At 47.8% G+C, this 19,774-nt stretch overlaps 1 protein-coding gene across 2 annotated transcripts; it reads right to left on the reverse strand.

Moving 5' to 3' along the window:
* Positions 1–318: 318 nt before the first annotated feature.
* Positions 319–19,556, reverse strand: URM1 (ubiquitin related modifier 1). Of its 2 annotated transcripts, XR_007510003.1 has the most exons (6): positions 19,473–19,556; positions 16,677–16,747; positions 4,398–4,479; positions 3,342–3,390; positions 2,330–2,631; positions 319–1,744 (listed from the first exon to the last, which is right to left on the reverse strand). XR_007510003.1 is itself a non-coding variant. In XM_049832833.1 (5 exons), the coding sequence occupies exons 1-5, from the start codon at positions 19,505–19,507 to the stop codon at positions 2,563–2,565; spliced, it is 306 nt and encodes a 101-aa protein (XP_049688790.1). In that variant the 5' UTR covers positions 19,508–19,556; the 3' UTR covers positions 319–2,562. The 2 variants fall into 2 exon arrangements, 1 of the variants encoding a protein (XP_049688790.1); XM_049832833.1 differs by having other exon boundaries at positions 319–2,631.
* Between the last annotated feature and the right edge of the window lie 218 nt (positions 19,557–19,774).

Genomic DNA, 19,774 nt, shown 5'->3' on the forward strand with positions numbered 1-19,774 from the left:
CTCGGCAGAGAGCGGCCCGGCCCCGGGCTCCCCTCCCCGGGCCGAGGGCTGCGGGGACGGGATCCCACCGCCGCGGCGGGGCTCGGAGGGGACGAGGAGGGAGCGGAGCCGAGGGCTGCGGCGGTCCCGTGTCCTCCCGGAGCAGCGCCCAGGAAACCCCGACCGGGAAGGAAGGCTTTTCACAGAGAGGCTTTATGAGTCCACAAGCCGAGCGACTCGGCCGGGGCTGCCAAGGAAACCCAGGAGGAGGAGGGAAGCATTGCAAGATCCGAGCAAAATTTCACCGAGAGCCTATCTAGGACAAAGCTGGAGGCAGAGAATGTTTCAAAAGGCTTTTATTTCAGGAACTTTTTGTTGTTGTTGTTACAGGATTTTGCTGTACCCCTCTTCTCTTCTCCCCTCCCCTGGCTTCCCTCGATCTTCCCATTTCTAGCTTTTTTTAGCAATGATTGGCAGCTTTTACTACAGCAGGAGCTAAAGCCATCTGGGTCTACCTGCGCTAGCAAGGGGAATAACACCTCCCAGGGAAGGAACTCATCCTATCGTGAGCAAACAGCTGGGGGGGATAAGAACAGACAAGCGCAGCCTAAGGCAAAAAACGCAGCGTAGAGGCAGGGCAGGCAGCAGCGCTGAAGACAAACCCAAGTGGGAAAAGGCAGGTTCAAGTCCGTTTCAAGCTGCACGCCACACAGGTTCGTTGTTTTTCAGCCAGCTCCATCACCTGGAATTCCCTCTCTGCTACCCCGGCCCAGCAAAGCTTATGGCTGCAGACTCAGGACAGAGAAGAGCCTTTGGCCCGTCCGTGTCATTTACAAACGGCGCAAGCTGGACTCGAGTTGCTGCGGCTGGATTTGGAAAAAGCTGAATATTGGTTCGTTACCAGCAGTGGGCTTGAAGTTAGGGTTTCTCAGATGCAGCAGCGTCGGAGTCCGTGGGTGCTTTTAGTTACGCAGGTTGTGGTGGGATAAACGTGAGAGAGGAGTCACCCGGGAAGTCAGATGGGGGAATTACTCTTTGGCACTCCCTCCGCGTCAGATAGAGCAACTCCTCTCTCAGGCGCAGGATGGGAAAGGCTCCTTGTACGGAGCACTCGGAGTGTCAGGCCAGGCTGCTCAAGCAGGGGCTGGTGTACTGCGCTGCTCACTGCCTCCCAGCTCCTCCTCGGAGGCTCCCGGAGATCGAGGACAGGGCAAGCAGTAGGTGGTGCAGATCGGCTCTCAGATGTGCACCCATTGAGCTTACGGCACCGGCGAGCCCTCTGCCCCAGGAGAGCCATTGCTCGGGCAGGAACGCTGCCACCAGGGACAACCGCGTGCTGCCGGAGCCGTGCTGAAACGCAGGTGAGCAGGGCAGGGGGGAGTGCAGGAAGGACAATCCTGGTCGGATGCTCCTAGAAGCTCGCGCAGCACGTTTCAGACCCGTTGGCGCCAGTGCTATCCTCTCTGACCCCTTCCCTCTGCTCTCGCCGTGGCCTCCCGGCTGGCAGGCGGGCCAGTCCGTCTGTCCAAGGAAACTTCTGGAAAGCGAACAGCATCCATGCCCTAGCAGAGCCGCGCACACCCACTTCCGCTGCACTCACAGGACTTCCTCAGGGCACGCAGTAAGCAGCCTCCCCCTCCCGCTGATGGAAAGGGTTAAAAGCCACTGACTTTCTTTCCTGGGTCTCCCTGCTTTAATGGAGAATCTCCAGCCCCAGCCCTTCCCTGGCCAGGCTGCAGCAACGCAGCTCCCCGCTGCTCCCCACCTGCACAGAACGAAACGCAGGCTGATCAATTCTGTCCATCACGGTGACAGAAAGGTAATTTCCTGCCCTTATCACTCTGTGCTGTCTCAGGCCGGGCATGGGTTTGTTTCCCCTCTAACCAAATGGTTATAAATTGACGCTGTTCGTGGGCTAGTACTTCACCCTGCCTCAGCTCAGGTATGAAAGAGGCATAAGGCATCAGAAAAACAAAACTGAAAAAGCCTATTTCTCTCCTACTTCCCATAAATAAATATCACAAGTGGAAAGTCACTACAGAGGGCTCTGAGGCTGTAATGTTTGCTATCTCACAGAAAAGTAACCTTTTGTTTCCTTGCACTTCATGTCTCACCCTTTCCATGGCTGGTGCACAGACTACCAACACTAAGTACTGTATTAAAAGAATCCCAGTTCCCAGCACCAAGGCAGAGGCACCCCAGCCTTGCCCCAAACGAGGCACAACTCCCCCAGAACGCCTCATTGCCTGCAAAGACACATCATCCTACTCGAGGTTCAGCACCCCTCTTCCTCCTGTCACGGAAAAACAAAGTCGCACATGCTGCAGGTCCTCTCTGCTCATTAGGGTACCTGGAAGTGCAGTCAGGAGAGGTGAAATGAGAACCAAAAGATGGATGCTGTTGTAGTGGACAGCAGGCCATGTGCTGGTGGGTCTTTATTTGGATGTCTAGTAACAAATGAACGTGGTGGGGAGTTGCAGAGACCGGGCACAGGCAGTTCAAGAGAGGTTTGGGTGGGTTTAGTTTTTGTTTGTTTTTTTTGCCCAGGGATTTGGATTTACATCCTCTTGTTTTTCCAGGAGTTCACCCGCCGTGCAATGTCGAGATGAAAAGCACATTATCCTGGTCCTGGAGTTTATAATCCAGCTCACCCTGCAGGCCAAGAAAAAAAAGAAAAATGGTTTAAATGTCATTTCCAAATACTAGCTGCAAAGAGAAAACAGCTCATAAAAAGATGGTGAGTGTTAGGGAGAGCAGAAGGGGATAGACTGATGTTTTCATTGTAACGGAAGCAAAGGTGAGAGATCAGACAAGGAGCTGATGTTCATTATCCCACACCACTTTCTGGACGAGGGTTTTGACAGAACAGGTGGTTGCCTGAGGCAGGAAAATAGTTAAGGGCTGTTTGTTGTCTGAGCACAACAGTGGGCTGAAAAGGGGAGATATTTACCAGTTGCCTGTTTTGGTAGAAATCTCCCCAGGGCTGCCTTCACCTGCTACGGCACCACCTTACTCTAGCGAAGGGGCTGTGAAGCTGCCCAGTGCTCACTAAGTTGCTACCCCACAGGTGGGGGAGACCTGCTAGCAGCCAGAGGTGCGAAGCCCGTTGCCAGAGGCCAGGGAATACGGGTGATCTTTCTTCAGACACTGGCTGACTGATGAGACTCAGCAGGTTAGAGAAAGGCTCCAGGCTTCTGAACAGCCACAGTACAATACAGGGAGAGAGATCCCAGCCTGCCCCTTCCCCCTCAAATACGATGCTTCGCTTGGGGCAAGAATCAGAAATAGCTTCTCTGAGAGCAACCACAGAACAGACAGAGCAATATTTTCAACAAAGAAAGTCAAACTGAAGGAGTACAGACCATTAGTTCCCAGTCTGCGTCGTTGATGAGCACCAAAATTCCTGGCCTCCTGCAGAAGAGAGAAAAATAATTAGGATACAGGGCTGCTAAAAAGCTTTGCAAATAGTTAAGAACAAGGGATGTTGCAGCACAGATCACAAGCTGACTGCCTATAAAGCCAAAGAGAAAAAGGAATCCTAGCACGGAGGTGGAAACAGGTACAGTCTGTGCCCTTTCTAGATCAAATAAAGGGGAGGCAGGAGCAATCCCAAAGCTCATTTGAATCAAAATGCACCATTCCTGAGGATGCTCCGAGATGACTACATTTCCTTACGATGTAGAAAAGCCAGGTAATTAAAACCCATGCGCTACAATCAAGCGCAGAGAGCTCGATGCAAAGGTAGGGAAAGCTATTCCGGTGCCCCTACCAAAGGCACTAAACACCCGGGATCCACTCCGAGCCCCTGATTACAGGCAAAGGGATTCCCCTTCTTTGATCTTCAGTGTCCTGCAATTGTCTCTCCTGTTACCAGGGGACCTGGCACACGCTTCAGCTCACAAAGATCCGTGACGAATGTTAAACACCCCCAGCGCCACCCCGCAGTCAGGGATGGCTTACACAGCTCACTCTGCTCCATTTCTCTTGGCTTTTTTTTTTCCCCTCCACGAGGTTGGCCCCATTTTGACAATAAAAATACATTTCCCAGAAGAAATATTTGTTGGCATTTCTCCGAGTGACTGCTTCAGTCCCAGTGATGTCAGCAGGGAACGGACAGACCTGCTAAAACTCCTGGAATTGAGGATACATGCACTACACTGCTCCAGGTGACAACCAAGAGGAAGTATACATGGCCCTGCTTCAAATTTAAGGTTTAATGATTTGGGGTGAGGCCTGCAAAAAGATGCTCTCTGTGGAACAGGGTGAGGTGTAGTGTGGGACACCTCCCATTATCACTTTAGCAAATCCCATATTTTCATGGTCATTAACTTGCTTCTTGCAACCAACAGGAAAAACGTATCCCAAACCATGGGGATCAACAGAGAAACACAAGGAGGATTCATAACAGCTGTACTTACACAGATTCCCCTTGCATAAATAATTCTGGTCGTTCTTTCAACAGATTCTGTTTGATCCACTTTAGCAGGTTTCTGATATCCCCTGAAAGGAGAAAGGACAGCAGTTTACAAACTAGCTGACGGCTCCTAGCTGATGCCAGAACAAAGTGATTGTTTATCCACAAAAGAGTAGATGAGGAACATGCAAGACGGATGGCGATAGCTGCAAACCTCCAGTCAAAGAAACCACCTAACAGGACTGTCCCTTACCAGCATCTAACGGGCAGCCCTGCCTCAAGGGAGCTCAGAGCTCAGGGCTCTGCCCCAAACCCCACAGTTTGGCAGAGGAGGTTTCCCACAGAAAACGCATCCCACAGAGAATGAATGCAGTTTTTGCTGAAGTGCCAATCCAGCAGGAAACTGCCGACGTGAAGATTTCTTTAACACATCCTATATCCTGCACGTTCTGTTATCACCTAACAAATTGATGTTTAACTCTCTCTGTGTTTAATTAGATTTAAAAAGTCCAAACAAGCAAGCCTAAGAACCTGAAAGGAGTAAAGGCAGATACTATCGGTACCAAAACCAGCACAAACTCTCAGAGTTCTGGGGCACAAACATGTACATAACCACGCATTAAACATGCACGCAGGCACCGGCCACAGTAGTTGTATTTGGACACTTGCAGTATGCCTTGGCATCACACCTGCTGCCATGGCATGTTCCCCATGCCGTGCCTGCTCCCTCCTTCTACACTTTGTGCTTATAGCTTCTTTATTAAAGCTCAGCCTTTATCTTTCCATTTCAGTAGGTGACAGGAAGGATTTGTCTTCATGTAAAAGGAGGAGGAGACACTGCTGGCGGGTTTTTATAGTATCAATTTTACTTTGTGAGGCAAAAACAATTTCTTTAGTGATAGCATCAGTTAATTTCCTATTGGAGAGGTGAGAAGCGACAGAGGGGGGGAATAATCCGTTACAGGGTTTAGAGAAGCTGACAAATTGCAATGTGGAGTTCTCCTGCATTTGCTTCTATATTTCACTGTTCCACAAACCACTTCATCATTCTGAATCCACAATCAGTTATTCTCCCAGGGCTCCTTTAAACAGCCCTTTGAAAGCCCCAAAAGAGTTTTGTTTGTTTTCAAGGCGCGAGGAAGCTTTTCGAAGGCACAAATCCACCAGTGAGGGCTGGAGCCCCGCTCGCAGGACAAGCGGGGACGGCTGGATGGGTTTCCACATCTGTCTCACGTGTGGTAACCTCGCCATAGTCACGGGGAACCTTTCCACATGCGCCTCTCCAAGTTAAAATCAAACTCTGTGTACGATTCCCCATGTGTTTGCTTCACAACCAGCAAAAATAAATGTGCTTGTAGCAGCCTGACTCAGTGCTTGCCTTACCCCAGGATTTTATGGGATCGTGGATGCCACCCAGAGCAGAGCTGGGGTTCTTCCGAATAACACTACCCCCACCACTTCTGTCACACCAAGGATGAACAGCCCTGGCATAGGCAGGTGCACATCAACTAGGCGATGGGGACATGTCCATCTGCAGCAGATGGGGGCCTCTTTTCCTGGGGAAAGGGGGAGGGGGATGCTCTGAGATTCCCTCTATTCCCCCCTGGTTTCCCAGGGCATCGGTGCCTCCAGATGACAGCCTGAGCCCTGGCACACCCATCCCACCGTAGGGCTGCCTGGAGCATGACAGGTATTGCTGCCTCCGAGCACTGGATCGCTCTGATCAGGGCAGAAAGAGCTGCTTTGTGCCTTAAAACTGCCTGGTGAGCTGGATCACCTGCCTGGGGCCAACCCATGACTTCCCTTGTAATGATACGTAGCTAAGAGCACAAAATAGACCATTTTCTGCCACTTTCCTAGCAACATGCACCAGGGATGGCGAGTGCCACTCAGAAGGTATATATATACCGTGCCGGTCAGTCAGCCGCCAGAACAAGAGTTAACTATATTCACCTTCCCCTGAAAAATGCTGCTGCAATGTAAAGCCCTCAGGATCTCACACCCAAACAGCTCCTGCTCTCCATCACCAAGAAATGAAAGCCAGAGAGGAAGAAAGCCAGAGAGGAGCCTTCAGGAGAAGGAGGGGGGGCTCAAAGGGGACACCAGCCCCACCGCAGCAGCGCCCGCGAGCTGTTTCATATTTATGCACTTGCAGCAGGGCACACAACAATGAACTGTGCCATATACCATTCTCCTTGCATGGAATAAGCAGCCCTTTCCTCTGGGACCTTTCAGGAGAGATCATTTAAACAGAAACACGCTGCACCAGCTGGATAAAACACAGCCACCTAGAAGCAGCCTGGACGAAGGGGCGAGAGGACTGATTTATTTGAGTCTGAGCTGGAATACTCCCTCACCCCTACTCCTTCCATAATAAATGTTATTTTCAGCCCCACCTGAGCCTACATTCATTTACTCCTCCCCAGAAGTCACGTACACACATACTGAAGAATTTAGACATTAGGAAAAAAACTGATACCCCTGTGCACGCCTGGAGCTTCCCCGCTCTGAATGGCAACAAAAATTAAGACCTCTTCTCTGCAGCCACCCTTAAAATATAATACTTTTGGCTGCTTTCTCAGCATTGAATTTTTTGCCCACCTTCATGTCTCTACATTCTGTACACCAGTATTACTAGAATAAATCAATTATAATGGATGAAAAATGACTAGAGCCACACCAAAACCATCTCCCACAAGTAAGATACTGAAAAGGTACAAGATTACTTCCATTCCAAGTGGTCTGGGGAGAAGCCATCTTGCAGCTCAGTGCTTCAAATAGCAGTCTTGATCAACAGCTCAGGACTCTGTATGTTATCATGATGGAAATAATAAGAGGTAAATTATAGCACAACCGTTTATCTCTTGCAGTTGACATACGTAGTGTTCCCAAGACATTTTCTTTCTGATACTACGCTACGGGTCTAACAGGTTTCCAGCTCCTGGGCTGAGGATTTGCTATGCAAACAGCAGGTCCTCTACAAATGACATATAAAGAAGGAAAAAAATCTCAACCTGGTCAGGCACCACATCCGCTGACAAGTTAAACTGTCACTACGACACAGCAATTTTACAGCTGTGTTGGTTCTGAAGCTGGCCCCCGTCACAGAACAGAGGCATTTGCTATTTGCAGGAGCACAGTTGTACTACACATGCTGCCATTTGGCTGCAAAAGCAACCATGCATTTTGGCCCTGGACTGAGGTCCAGGTGAGAGCTGAGACGATGCAGCATTTCGCTCCCGCATCACCAACTCAAGTCCAGCTCATCCCAGTAATGATATATATTTTTACCATTGCTGCACAGTTGCAATGAAATCCTTTTGGTAGACTACTCCATTTGAGGAGTCACAGCAAACAAATTTCCGCACCAAAAAATCCACTCTAATTATTGTTAACTGTCCTCACCATTGGCAGCATCAGCAGAGAAGCCAGAGTGAACCGGCCAAGGAAGCTGAAATATTCTCAAACTGCAAAGGAGGGACTGAAGCACATGGTAGGAAATCCCTGTCTTATTTGTATACAGAGACAGCTTCTGTTGCTTGTGCTAACAGTACATCAGACCTCCCCAAATTCTCAGGAAAAATAATCTAAAGTTAATTAAAAAAAAGAAAAACTGACAAATGTTTGAGAAAACTGTTTAGTTCAAGTGCACAGATGGGAGCTCAAATCCACAATACATGCATAAAACAAATCACCCAGCGAAACACACAGCTCAGGAAAATGAAGTGTGTGCTTGCAGTGACACAAAGTCATTGGCTTGTCACGCAAGCAGACAGGATGCAAAAACTGCAGTGAGCGTGCATACAAAAACCCAACAGCGTCGGCTCATTTGCAGCCCAGCTGCATCATAAACACTTCTGGTTGTGGCAGACAGAACTGCACAGTCTGCTCAGTCCCCTTGCGTATCTTCCAAGGCCTGATCTTCTGAATTACCACAACTGTTCCTTGATGAAGAATCTGCTGAGCTTCCTCTGCAAGAGAAGTGCATCTAAGACTCCATTTTAGCACTGCCTGGAACAAGAGCCCAGGTTCATTTGCACCCTCAAAACCAGGGCTGAAATCCATAGATCTTTCCTAGCTCAATAAAACCTCCTGGGCCTGACAGATTCATCAGTGATAACTCAGCAAAGAGGACACTCGCTGTGTGCAGAGAGAAACCAGGTGCCTCAAATAAGAAGCACCAAGCTGGGTGTTGCACTAGAAGGATCTCACACTGAACTGATAAATGTGCAGAAACGCAGAAGGATTTTGTGCAACTGTAATACCAGTTGACACAGACACGCAGCTCTCTGCTCCCAGGCTGCTGCACAGGTCGCTGGCAGATTCACACACGCACACATGCAATAATCAGACACCTCCATGTCCCTGCCTTAAAATCCATATACAAACCCACACAAAGCACAAAGTGCCTCGAAGGGCACCCAGAGGGTGTAATTACACCCATATTCTTGCCTTGGCTGCAGAACCGGGAGCTTATTTCAGGGAAATAGGGGAATCCTATAAAGGCCAAACCATGGAAAATTCCCTTCTGGTCCGTAATAAATAAGATATATGCGGCACTGGTCACTAAGGGGTCAGTGCTGCAAGCGCACAGTGCTTTCCCGGGCCGCCTTGCGGATACCTCCCTGTGGGGTACCATTTCTTTGACCCAGAATAAGATCATTTATCATACTGACCATGGCTGAGCTCCAATTTGCTGAGGTCACTAACTCTGGACGAGCGCCGCTCCACCCACATTCTCAGCCACCGGCCTGTAACCATGACAAAGCCCCTTCCCTGCCGCTCCTCTGCCATTATTCCCCCTGCCTGCATGGAAATGTATGGAAAGACAATTTGTATGCCCCTTTCCCTGCTTAAGCAGCTTGTTTTTAAAATAGACGAACCAGCTCCCAATACCTGCTGCCCCTCCAGGTGCGTGCCTTCTCTCTGCTTTTGAATCTGATGGCCCTCCAGGAATCTGCTCTCTAAAAGAGCTTGTTACAAAACCTGACCTAAGGGATCCTTCAGACTCCTCCAGCCTCCCATCTGATATGCTAATCATTCACTGAAGCAGACGATGGTGTGCCATAAACTGCAGAAGAAGACCTGGAATAGCTGATATAAATGGAGTCACAGGCAAATGGGTTCAGTACTACGCAGAGTGAGCAGCAAGGCAAAATTCTGCAGCAAGAGCAAAATCCATTTTTTCTGACAAGTGCACAAGCCAATCCTGCCATGCACTGGAGTGGGCAGTGATTTAAGTACTAGGGAAAAAATTAGGGGGTAACTACAGCCCGACATAAGAGAATCCCAGTCGTTGCTCTCATCTGTTCTTGCCTGCTACAAATGAACACCAAGGTCTTTGTTTCTGTAATTTTTAATTGCGTTATGACATCTTTTTCTCACTTCTTAGCTAGAAGAGCAACACTCTCCTCCATTTTCTTGTGTCCACAAAATGGGAAGGGATCACAGGGGTCTTTCATAGCCCTCCTGTTAGCAGTGAAGACTCAGATCCCAGCCATCACCCAGCGATTCTCAGCCCTGAGATTTTAATCACAACACTCATGAACTGGAGAGAACTGCTTGGGATCTTCCACTCCCCACAGGCTGCTGGTAGGAGAACACAAGTTCAAGGGATCTCCAATCCCACTTGCTAGCCAGCAGCAAGCCTCCAGATCCATCAGCTCCCATGGCAAAAAAAGCAGCTCCGAGCTGATTTCTCAGGGTAAACCTAATCCCTACTCATTTCCAAAGTCAGAGCATCTAATTCTGTAACACCCAATGCTATTGTCACTTCAGGCTCCCAAATAAATGCCAGTGCACCAAACTGTCTCTTTTAATTAGGATCACAGATCACTAGTGCTGGCCTAGGGTCTTGCCTCTCCTTCAAAATTGTCAAAGGAAGGAACCAAGAGTGCCTCAAAGACTACAGCACTGGCAGCAAAGTGCCAGATTGGCAATTGCAGACATTAAAAATAACACCTCCTTAACAGGTCCTGTGATTTTATCCCTCTGCCAGTGCAGAATTTTTCTCAAAAGACCATCCCAAGCTTTGCCCGCTTTAAGATGCTTGAGCAATGTAGACCTACCACCAAACCCCAAGGAGACTGTGCCATGGTCTAACAGTTTTTGCAGTCAGGAATCTTCTGCTAATGCACCAAACTCCCATTCCTTCATCCCTCCCTATCAATCTATGCTAGATGATATTGCGTCACCCTGGCTATAATCTGTCCTTCCCAATGATGAAGGAGATATCCCACCTCATCACTTTTCCATTCATTTATCCTGCTTAACCTTGAATGTTGCTGGTTAATTTTTTTTAAGCTGCTCAGGAAGACAATTCAGAGAATGCATTACTAACTGCGGGCGTAAAGCTTAGCCAAAACCCATCAAACTGAAATTTCCCCTCTCTCCTATTTTGCCGGCTTCTGGGTTTCGTGTGCATGCACGTGCACCGAGGGTTAAAAAGGAAAACCGTATCACTATTACAAGAGACTACACAGAGCTGATGTGAGACCCCAGACCACAGAGGAAGGTGGCTGCTCCTGCCAGCATGCAGAGGGATTCCCCGACAGCCTGGCACTGCCCTGCACACAGCCAGCCTGGCTGAGGGAATCCCGTGGGCTGGGCTCTCCCTGGCACTGCCAGCTGGATCAGAAAGTGCCTTGAAGTCAACTCCTTGCCCCCCTCCCAGCCTGGCTGGTGTCCCCTCTGGCTGCTGGATGAGTCAGTGTTTCAGCTCGGCTCAGGAACTGCCATGATTTTATTCCTCTAAATACAGAAATTGCGCAGCGTCCAGTCCTCGCCTCTCACTTTCAGGCTCAGATCTGCTTTGCTATTATTAGACTTTCATATAGGGCAAGCACCATTAAACCGATTCCTGCCCACCCAACCCAGCCACCCCCACAGATACTCCAAGCCCCTCAGTCTTACTTGAAAGGGGAAAAGAAAGGGCCAGTGAGATGATCAGGGTGGAGGAGAGGGGGGGTAAGATTTACAAGTGAATGGAGGTAAGAATGGAGCAGTTTGTGGGATAAAGGGGCTGCAGAGGGAGCTTTACAGATGTGCAGAGGGACGGCGGCTCATTGTTTAATTAAGCAGAAAGTGGCTCTTTTGAAAAGCAATTTTGCACAGGAGCTCTGAGCTCAGCAAACAACTCCTGCGAGTGAGGGCAGGAGGAGAAAGGAACAGCTGGCCCGGAGCCGTGTGAACCGCATGCTAAGCGGTTTAAAGGGCCCGGATCCTCCTCCCCAGCCCTGCTCCGCTGCCACCCTCTGAACAGTGCTGTCAGCACAGCAAATCCCACCAAGAGAAAAGAGAGAGCAGAGAGGGGGGGCTGGCACAGAAAGGTTATCCTGCTAGGTGTCCGCACTGCAATACAGCGGCTGGGAAGGAGGGTGGAACAGCCAGGCTTTGTTATCCCAGGGATTTGGTCACACACAAGAGCTGGTTTCTGGGTGCCTGGGAAGCTCCTTCCACAATGAGTTGGGATGAGCTGATCCGGTAACACGGCTCCACGGCCTCCCAGGAGAATGCTGGGACTGCTCCTGCGAGGGCGCGCATTTCGTTCCCCGTTCCCTCTGAAGGACTCGTTCCTTGCACAGAAGCGACGTGTGGCCTCGCTGGGACGGCGACCCGAACCTCTGCACACAGCCACTGAGCCCCACACCAGGGCTGCAAACGCAGCAGGGACCGCTTGATCGTGGCGGCGGCAGACCTGCAGCATCACACCGGGCTCCCAGGGCTGCAAACGCAGCTCCTTGCACCGCTTGCTGGAAAGTGCAGCCGGGATCCAGGGCTGAGCTGGTCCAGCCTGAGGTTCCACCCTGCATAACCCACTGAATCCCCCTTCCTTGCCAGCAAATACATAATTACCTGCCTGAGAGAGATGCACAAGTAGTGGAATAACCCCAGAGTCCTTTGAGACCTGAGAGTACCATACACCGTGGTTAAAAAGATTTGATTGCATCAAGTTCCATAGAGCTATGGGGGTTTTCTATCATTCTTCTAATAAGCCTCTGCATTACCAAATATATTTTTATTCTTTCTTTGGAGCAAGTTTTAAAATGTTAGGAATAATAAACAGAGCAATAAAAGCATTCCAGAATATTAATAACTTAACTATGATGTACTACCTAGCAATAGCACTGGGCATTTACAGACAATCGATGCCAACTGCCACTCTTGATTTTACATGTTGTTTTGGCATAGCACCCCAGTCAACTCTGAACATGTGCCATCCTGTATTTTTTAAGCCACTCGGCCTGTAACACAGGTCTGATCTCTTGAGATCCTCAGGCTCTTTTCCGAGAGGATGAATGCTCCCAACTCCCTAGCAGTCCTCCATGCTGTGCAGAACAAGGCCCTGGAAAGCAAAGCTCTCGAGGAGCAGACCATGCTCCAGGGATTTAATATAAGCAGCAATTGGCAGATTATTTTAATTTTCCCTCTAAAAAAATCTGATTAGCAACAGGCTTTTTCCCTGGGGTTTTGGTAAAGGGAAACCACAAACAATTACCAAAACACACTGATTAAAAATTTATCCTTCCAGACTTGTAAGTGCCAAAACACACAGTGAATTCTTGATTACCCAAGAAGGTGCTGAAACTGGTCACTGCTGCCCCAAAAACACAAGTCCCATCACTGAAACCATGGGAGAAGTTGGAATTTGAAGGCCTGGACCCGCAGCTGAGCAGCCTGCAGCACAACTGCCAGAGACTTTACAAAGGGCCCCAACCTCCAGATACAATATCCAGTAGGCAGCACAGCAGAGAGGTTTTGTAAGCATTCTTCACCAGCATGACGCTGCTGAGCTAAACCTGAAATGACTACAAGGGTTAAACAATGCCAGTGACTTCCTACCCTTCCAACAGCGTCCATGCAACTTGCATGGCCATAGACAAATCCACCACTGTGAGTCCCAGCGAGATGGAGGAAGGAGCTCCGGCATCACTCGCAGAGCAGTCATACAATGATCTATTTGATTACTGAAGCACTTGGTTAAATTACTGTGGCTTGTTTCAGGAGGAGGCTGCCAAATACATTTTCAGTTTTTAATTTAGGGTTTCTCTCTTTTATGCTCCATTGTCTCTAATAGCCTCTTAGATGCTTGAAAATAAAGTTGATTTCCCTGCCAATTTAATCCTCTCTCCATGTGACAAATATCGTTATTCCCCCAGCTGCTTTCTCCCACACACACTTTTTATGCAGAATAAGCCAACAGGGCATTAATGCCTTTAGATCCTCTAACAGCATTATCAATGAGATCATCAAAATAGCCACCAATTTGGGACAAGATTTTTGTTTAACTTGAGGTCTTCTTTCCGCAACAGCTCTAAAAGATTACACAGTCCTGCACAAAGTGTGGCTTATGTAAATCTGTCTGCCTATGCAGATATATCACACCTTTTTAAGTTCCTACTTGGCAGCAACTTCAACGTGCAGACTAAGACAGCTCTGCTTTGGAAATAAAGAACTGCTGTTTTACTGATGTTAGGATACAAAAAGCCCCTTGGATTATAAAAATAGGTCCCGCCACACGGTTGTACCCCTCGTGGCTTGCTCTTGTCCCATTTGCAGCTTCCTTCCTCCTGCCTTTCCTAATCCCTCCAGGAACCCACCTCCAGGCGTCAGAGAAGGACAGAGAATCAAATTTTCTTGAAAAAGTTAACTGGATCTGGAACCCACCTACTTTCCACCTAGTGCCTGTTACCAGGAAAAAGGAAATGACCACATAAGACTTTGTTCAAACAACATTATTATTATTCAGAGAACGTTGTCCTTGTCAACTATGGAGCACAGCTTGTTTTATTCATGTAAATATTTGTACGTATTTCTTCATATAATTTTCCACCTCCCCTCACCTCTGGGATATATATAAAAATGCCTAAACAATTAAAATATAGCTGGACCCAATGTCCCTGAGAGAACCAGCTGCTCTGCAAAAAGGAGGACAAAGACAAAAATAACCTAGAAAGAAAGGAAGAGTGGGTAAGAGAGGCCAAAATGGCCAAAAATAAGCTTGATGGCTAATGAAATCAGTTAAAATGGGGTTAGAAGTGCAGGTCTTCAAGCAGTGTTCATACTACAGATCTTTCCCCAGAGTATTAACTGATGGACATGCAGGGTAAGGTAAGCAACAGGATGCACCAAGTAGAACTCAGCTGTTTTATTTCTCTAATTCTTGTAATTCTGCCTGCATGAGGGCAGCAGGGAACATACTACATCTTTCTTTACCCAGAGATAGGTGAATTAAACTTTCTTAATGTGAATGAGGAAAATACAAGGCATTAGGAGTAATATAAAAATACAAGAATTTACCAAATTTCTTGTTCACATGTTTCTGATCCGTTTCTACCGATTCCTCACTTCGATACAATTCTCATTCAGAAATATTATGAGGAGTGTCTCCAGTGATCCCTTACTGTCAGACGGTAACTGCACATCTGCCCACCCCATCCCTGTGCTGGGTGTAAATGTCACTATAGCAGAAGCCTCACAATTCAGTCTCTGCTCCTCAGCTGCTACAATCCACAACCTGCCCAAAAACTGAAACCTCCCTGTCACTCAATGCACATGAAAACTGCAGGCTGCAAATCAGGGGAGCTGGCAAGTAGGCACACTGTCCATTCTGCCACTCTTATTACAGGGATAGCAGCATCTGAAACACAAGGCAGCGTGAAAAGCTGGGGGCAATAATGTGTTAGATGAATGTGGAATGAATCGCTGGAGATCATGAGTTTGAACCCTGAGACTGAGCCAGATCTTCAGGGAAAGATCTATCCTTTACGATGAATCCAGCTCCTCGTGAAGTCTACAGAAGTCTTCCAAGCAACTTCAAGTGGGAATGGATTAGGCTACATACAACTGCACTGCCAACAACCATCAGGCTAGAAGGATATTAATCCCCTCCCTTCCCCTGACAAAAATAAACATCTCATGTAATAACCCCTTCTTCTTGAGCATCTGATCATGGTTTGAACACCACCAATGCTGTGGGTATCAGTGGGTATTTGAAATTTACAGAACACTGACAAAAACGATGCTCTAGCCCCCGAGTTTATAAACCAACTAAATGAGTGTTTTGGCATTTCTTTACTACCTTCCATTTAAGGATCTTAAGTGCTTTAACAGTGCTGGAATTTAATGCTGAACTCTCTCGTGATACATGAAAGTATCACTACTACTTCACTAGCAACAGGGGAAAGTTAAGCAACACGACTAAACTCACGAAGCAAATCAGCATCAGGTCTTGCTTCTGGATCCCTAGTCCCTGTCCTTAACCACAAGATAACATACTATTCCAGTGCTCCTATTATATTTGAATTACACATACTTAAGTCCAAGCATCAAAAGCGCTTCTACCAATCTCTAATTACTTCCAGGCATGGCAAGAAGATTTCAGGCCTGAAGATTCACAGCACATAGATTATGGTATTAGCCATTCATGAGATATTAGTTGTTAGCATTCCCCGATGCTTTGTATTATTTCAGTTTATAATCCCACTCTCAAAGAGCATAAAGCATTGCTATCTAGCTGGAAGAATTCAAAACATACCTGCGGCAAAATTACGTTGCAACTGAAGCATGCACACACATAAGGAGAAACGAGAGAGTTAGTACAGCACTTCTCAGTATTGATATTCCAAATCACAAGCCAGAGATTATGACTATTTATCACTGGGACACTCAAGTCTTTAGCTTAACAGCATCTTATCTTTTATTGTAGAGAAGGCTATATGCAGGATGTCCAGTATCACGTTCAAGCATTAGCTTTGCCATTTTCAACTGCATAGTTAATATAATAAAACGATTACATATACTTGAAAGTCAAATGAGTAGATAAAATACATTTATGTTATATCGCTATACACACACCCACATATCTATATATGACATATAAGCACACATACATACATATGCCTCTTGGAAACCTCAGAACAGGGAAGAAAAAACAAAGGAGAGAGGAAGTTATTGGTGGTTTCAAGTATCAAGCAAGACAAATGTATACTTAATGGAAACATTCAGAGGCCATTGTCTATCCAGGAGGAGGGAGGCAAAAGTTTTAAGGAAGGACTTGATTCACAAGTGCTTAGAACACAGGAAAGATGCTCAAACTATTTCTGCTTGGTTATTTACTTTGAGGACTAACCAACGTCTGCCAAGCTATCTGATCCACGGCACGTCGGAAAGTGCTTTTAAAACACATTGATTCTTGTTGCCAACTAATGAAACTGCTGTACAAACCAGCTTTGTTTCATTTGTTGTCATTCTTTCAAGTTATCTAATAGGTTCTGATACTCACAAGGCTCTGGTTGACAGGGCAAAGTCACCTGATGCTTTTTGACACCATCGAACAAGAGTTCTGCACCACCTCTGAAATAAAAACAATGAACCACTGAGATTTTGCTTTATTGTCAAAAGGAAGACAGTACAAAAGAGGCGATTTACATAGATGCCACAACAGAGAAAACAAATGACACACACTATATTTAGCACAGGATTCTCTTTGTCCTTTTTTCCTCTCACAAACCACAAGTTCGTAGGGGAACTTGCCATCTCCCATCGCCAACACACACAGGAGGCTCCATTGCGGGCCAGAACCCCACGGTGCCAGGCATCGTCCCAACAGAACAGAAGATGGCTCCCATCCCAACACGCTTACAAACTGCCGTGCAGTGTCTAGCCTAACGCCCTCCCCCTCTCCCTTCAGCTATCGGCATTGCTTCAATTCAAACAATATTACAGCCACCATGCTACATCCAACATCGCTCGTCCCTAACACCTTTTAGCCAGAAGTCTCAAGGCATTTCACAAAACGTGAAAAATCGTAGCATCCTTCTGGAATAAATATTCCCCCACTTTCCACTTGTGAACAGAGAGAGGAAATGACTCACATGAGGCTGCACAGCAAGTCAGCTGCAGAGCCAGCAGTCCTTGAGTCCTGGCAACCCTTTCTTGATCTACTTACTACAAAGCATTCCCTCTCAGGAGGGACTTGACCAGGAGAAGCAAGCAGAGCAAGCAACCATGATGATAAAGTAAAAATAAATAAATAAATACACAATCTTCCTCCACTGAACAACCTGACGAACATCCCTCTTCTGATATTCAGAACATCTGAGGCTAGTCCCCCAGTATAACTAAATGATGGCCTCTGCAAGCACAAGAGATCAAGTGTGAGCAAAATATGCAGAGGCTGGCAAGTACAGGAGCTGGTCCTCACACCTGAAAAAAATGGGATTTAAATTGGGTCCAGGTGCCTAATCTCCTTAGACTTAGAAAAAATAACCGATTTTCCTAACTGCAACTTACAAGCCTCAGGAAGCTCCTCACCTATATTCTTTTTCTGGAAAAAGAACAGTTGTGAAAATCTTGAGCTTTACAAACATAAATCAGTTTTTCTGATGTTGTGAGGCCACAGGCCAAACTCAGTCTTAGAAGATTATGCAACTTTATCATGTGAGTAGGGACATGGATATTAAACACAGATGCTACTTTAAGATAAAGGACACAAGCAGATAATGCGAGCTCTTGACTCCAGACTGAAGAGGGTGACCAAAGTTTTAACAATTAAGAAACAAAAAACCCTACTCACTTGATACTCAACTGAGGTAAAAAAACAACCAACCCGTTTTCAAAGGGCATATAATTGTGGCAAAACGTTCTTCCAACTTAAACATAGGTTACTTTATAAAATTTTCTTATGAAGTTACTTTCTGGAAACTTATGGGTGCCTTGCATCCCTTGGAAACCAACACAATAAAGAGAGATCTTTAAAATAAATAATCCCCACGTAAATATCAACAAAGATACATCCAGACGTTACTAAGTTCCTTTAAATTCAATATCTTAAAATGCCACACTAGGTTTTCTTGGCTCTGCAACGGAAGAGCACAACAGAACCCTTGTTATGCCCTCAGCAGCGTTACTTATATGCAGCAACTCTCCTAAAGAGCACTCTGTTGGTGTTCTTCCACCAGCTCACAAAAAATAGTTATCTGAAAATTGAAGCAGTGATTATTAACATGAGCTGAGATTCATGCGAGAGAACAAGTCACAGCAATTATATGAAAAACATTTTTTTATGTAATGAAAACAAGGTCACGCTTTGTTACAGTGGGAAATGTAGATTGCAAGATAAGGTCCTTCTGTAATGCGCTAGCTGTGGGGAACTCAGCTGTGATTTGTACATAGAGAGCTCATTTATGCATTTCCAAGGGAAGCAAAAATGCATCTCACTCTTCTGGGAAAATTAGGAGACTTACTGCAGCTGGAAGTGGGAAAGACTGAGGAAAGGATTCTTAAGGAGAAGGGTATTTAAAGGGTTATGGCATTTCTGTGTTCGTGAAAGGGTGGGAAAAAGCAAATAAATAGTAGCCTTTTAGCTTCTACTAAAAGGAGGCTTTAACGAAATAACACAAGTATTTCCACAAATATGCACAGGCTTCCACTGCAAACACTTCAACTTCCCAGCGCCAGTGTGCTAGCAATGCAGATACTACAGCAACGAAGACCTGCGAACCGAAATGCTACAAAGCAAGAACCTGGCTATTTTACACTAAACCAAAATAACTGAAACACAAAGCAAACTGAGCGCGCACGTACACACACACAAACACACCCACACATATATATGTACAGAGAAGAAAAGCCGAAAAACGAGTGGAAGGTTTTTTATAAATAATTTTAATAATAATTTAAAAAAAATTAAAAAGGTTAAAAGGGGAGAAAGGAAAGGACTTGTACAAGACGCTCACACAGAGACATAAGCGAGGCCTCGGCGCCGAAGGGCCGGGCAGGGCAGGCCGGCCCCAGCACGGCGCTACCGGGCAGCACCGCAGCGCTGCGGGAAACCGCCCCGGCGGTGCTCGGCCCCTCCCGGCGGTGCCTGACACCGCGGCCGGGTTCCCCGGGGGGGGCGGCCGCACCCGCCACCCCGGGCCGCAGCCCCGAAGCCCCGTGACAGCGGCGGCCCCCCAAGGCCGCGCGCAACAGCCGCTCCGCCTCAGGGCCGCGGCCGCCTCACCGAGGGAGCCCAGCCCGGCCCTACCCTCCGCCCGGGTCCCCGGCCCCCGCCGCCGCCGCCGCCCGCGCTCACCCGAACTCCACCTGCAGCGACACGGGCGCCGCCATCTTGGCGGCGGCGGGCGGGAGGGGAAGGCGCGCGCGGGCCGCGCCGGAAGTGCCGCGCCGGCTTCCGGCCGCGCCGCGTTGCCCGGCAACGGCGGGAAGGAGGGGCGGCCCCGGGCCCGGTGGCCGCCGCCGCCGCCGTGTAGGGCCCGACCGGGCTCCCCGCGGTTTGACCGGGCTCCCCCGGGCCCGGCCGAGGCCGCAGCCGCAGTGGTGTGGGCCGAGCGGGTTGGCCTGGCTGAGGCAGAGCCCTCAGCGGGGCTTCCGCGG

The sequence above is a fragment of the Accipiter gentilis genome, chromosome 29 (assembly GCF_929443795.1).
Source record: "Accipiter gentilis chromosome 29, bAccGen1.1, whole genome shotgun sequence".
Lineage (NCBI taxonomy): Eukaryota > Metazoa > Chordata > Aves > Accipitriformes > Accipitridae > Astur > Astur gentilis.

Coding starts and splice junctions, on each gene's coding strand:
- URM1 (XM_049832833.1), bottom strand. CDS start 19,507: ATGGCGGCGCCCGTGTCGCTGCAGGTGGAGTTCGG. Junction 4,480..16,676: donor GCCCTGTCAACCAGAGCCTT/GTGAGTATCAGA, acceptor TTCTCCTTTCAG/GGGATATCAGAAACCTGCTA. Junction 3,391..4,397: donor TTTATGCAAGGGGAATCTGT/GTAAGTACAGCT, acceptor TCTCTTCTGCAG/GAGGCCAGGAATTTTGGTGC.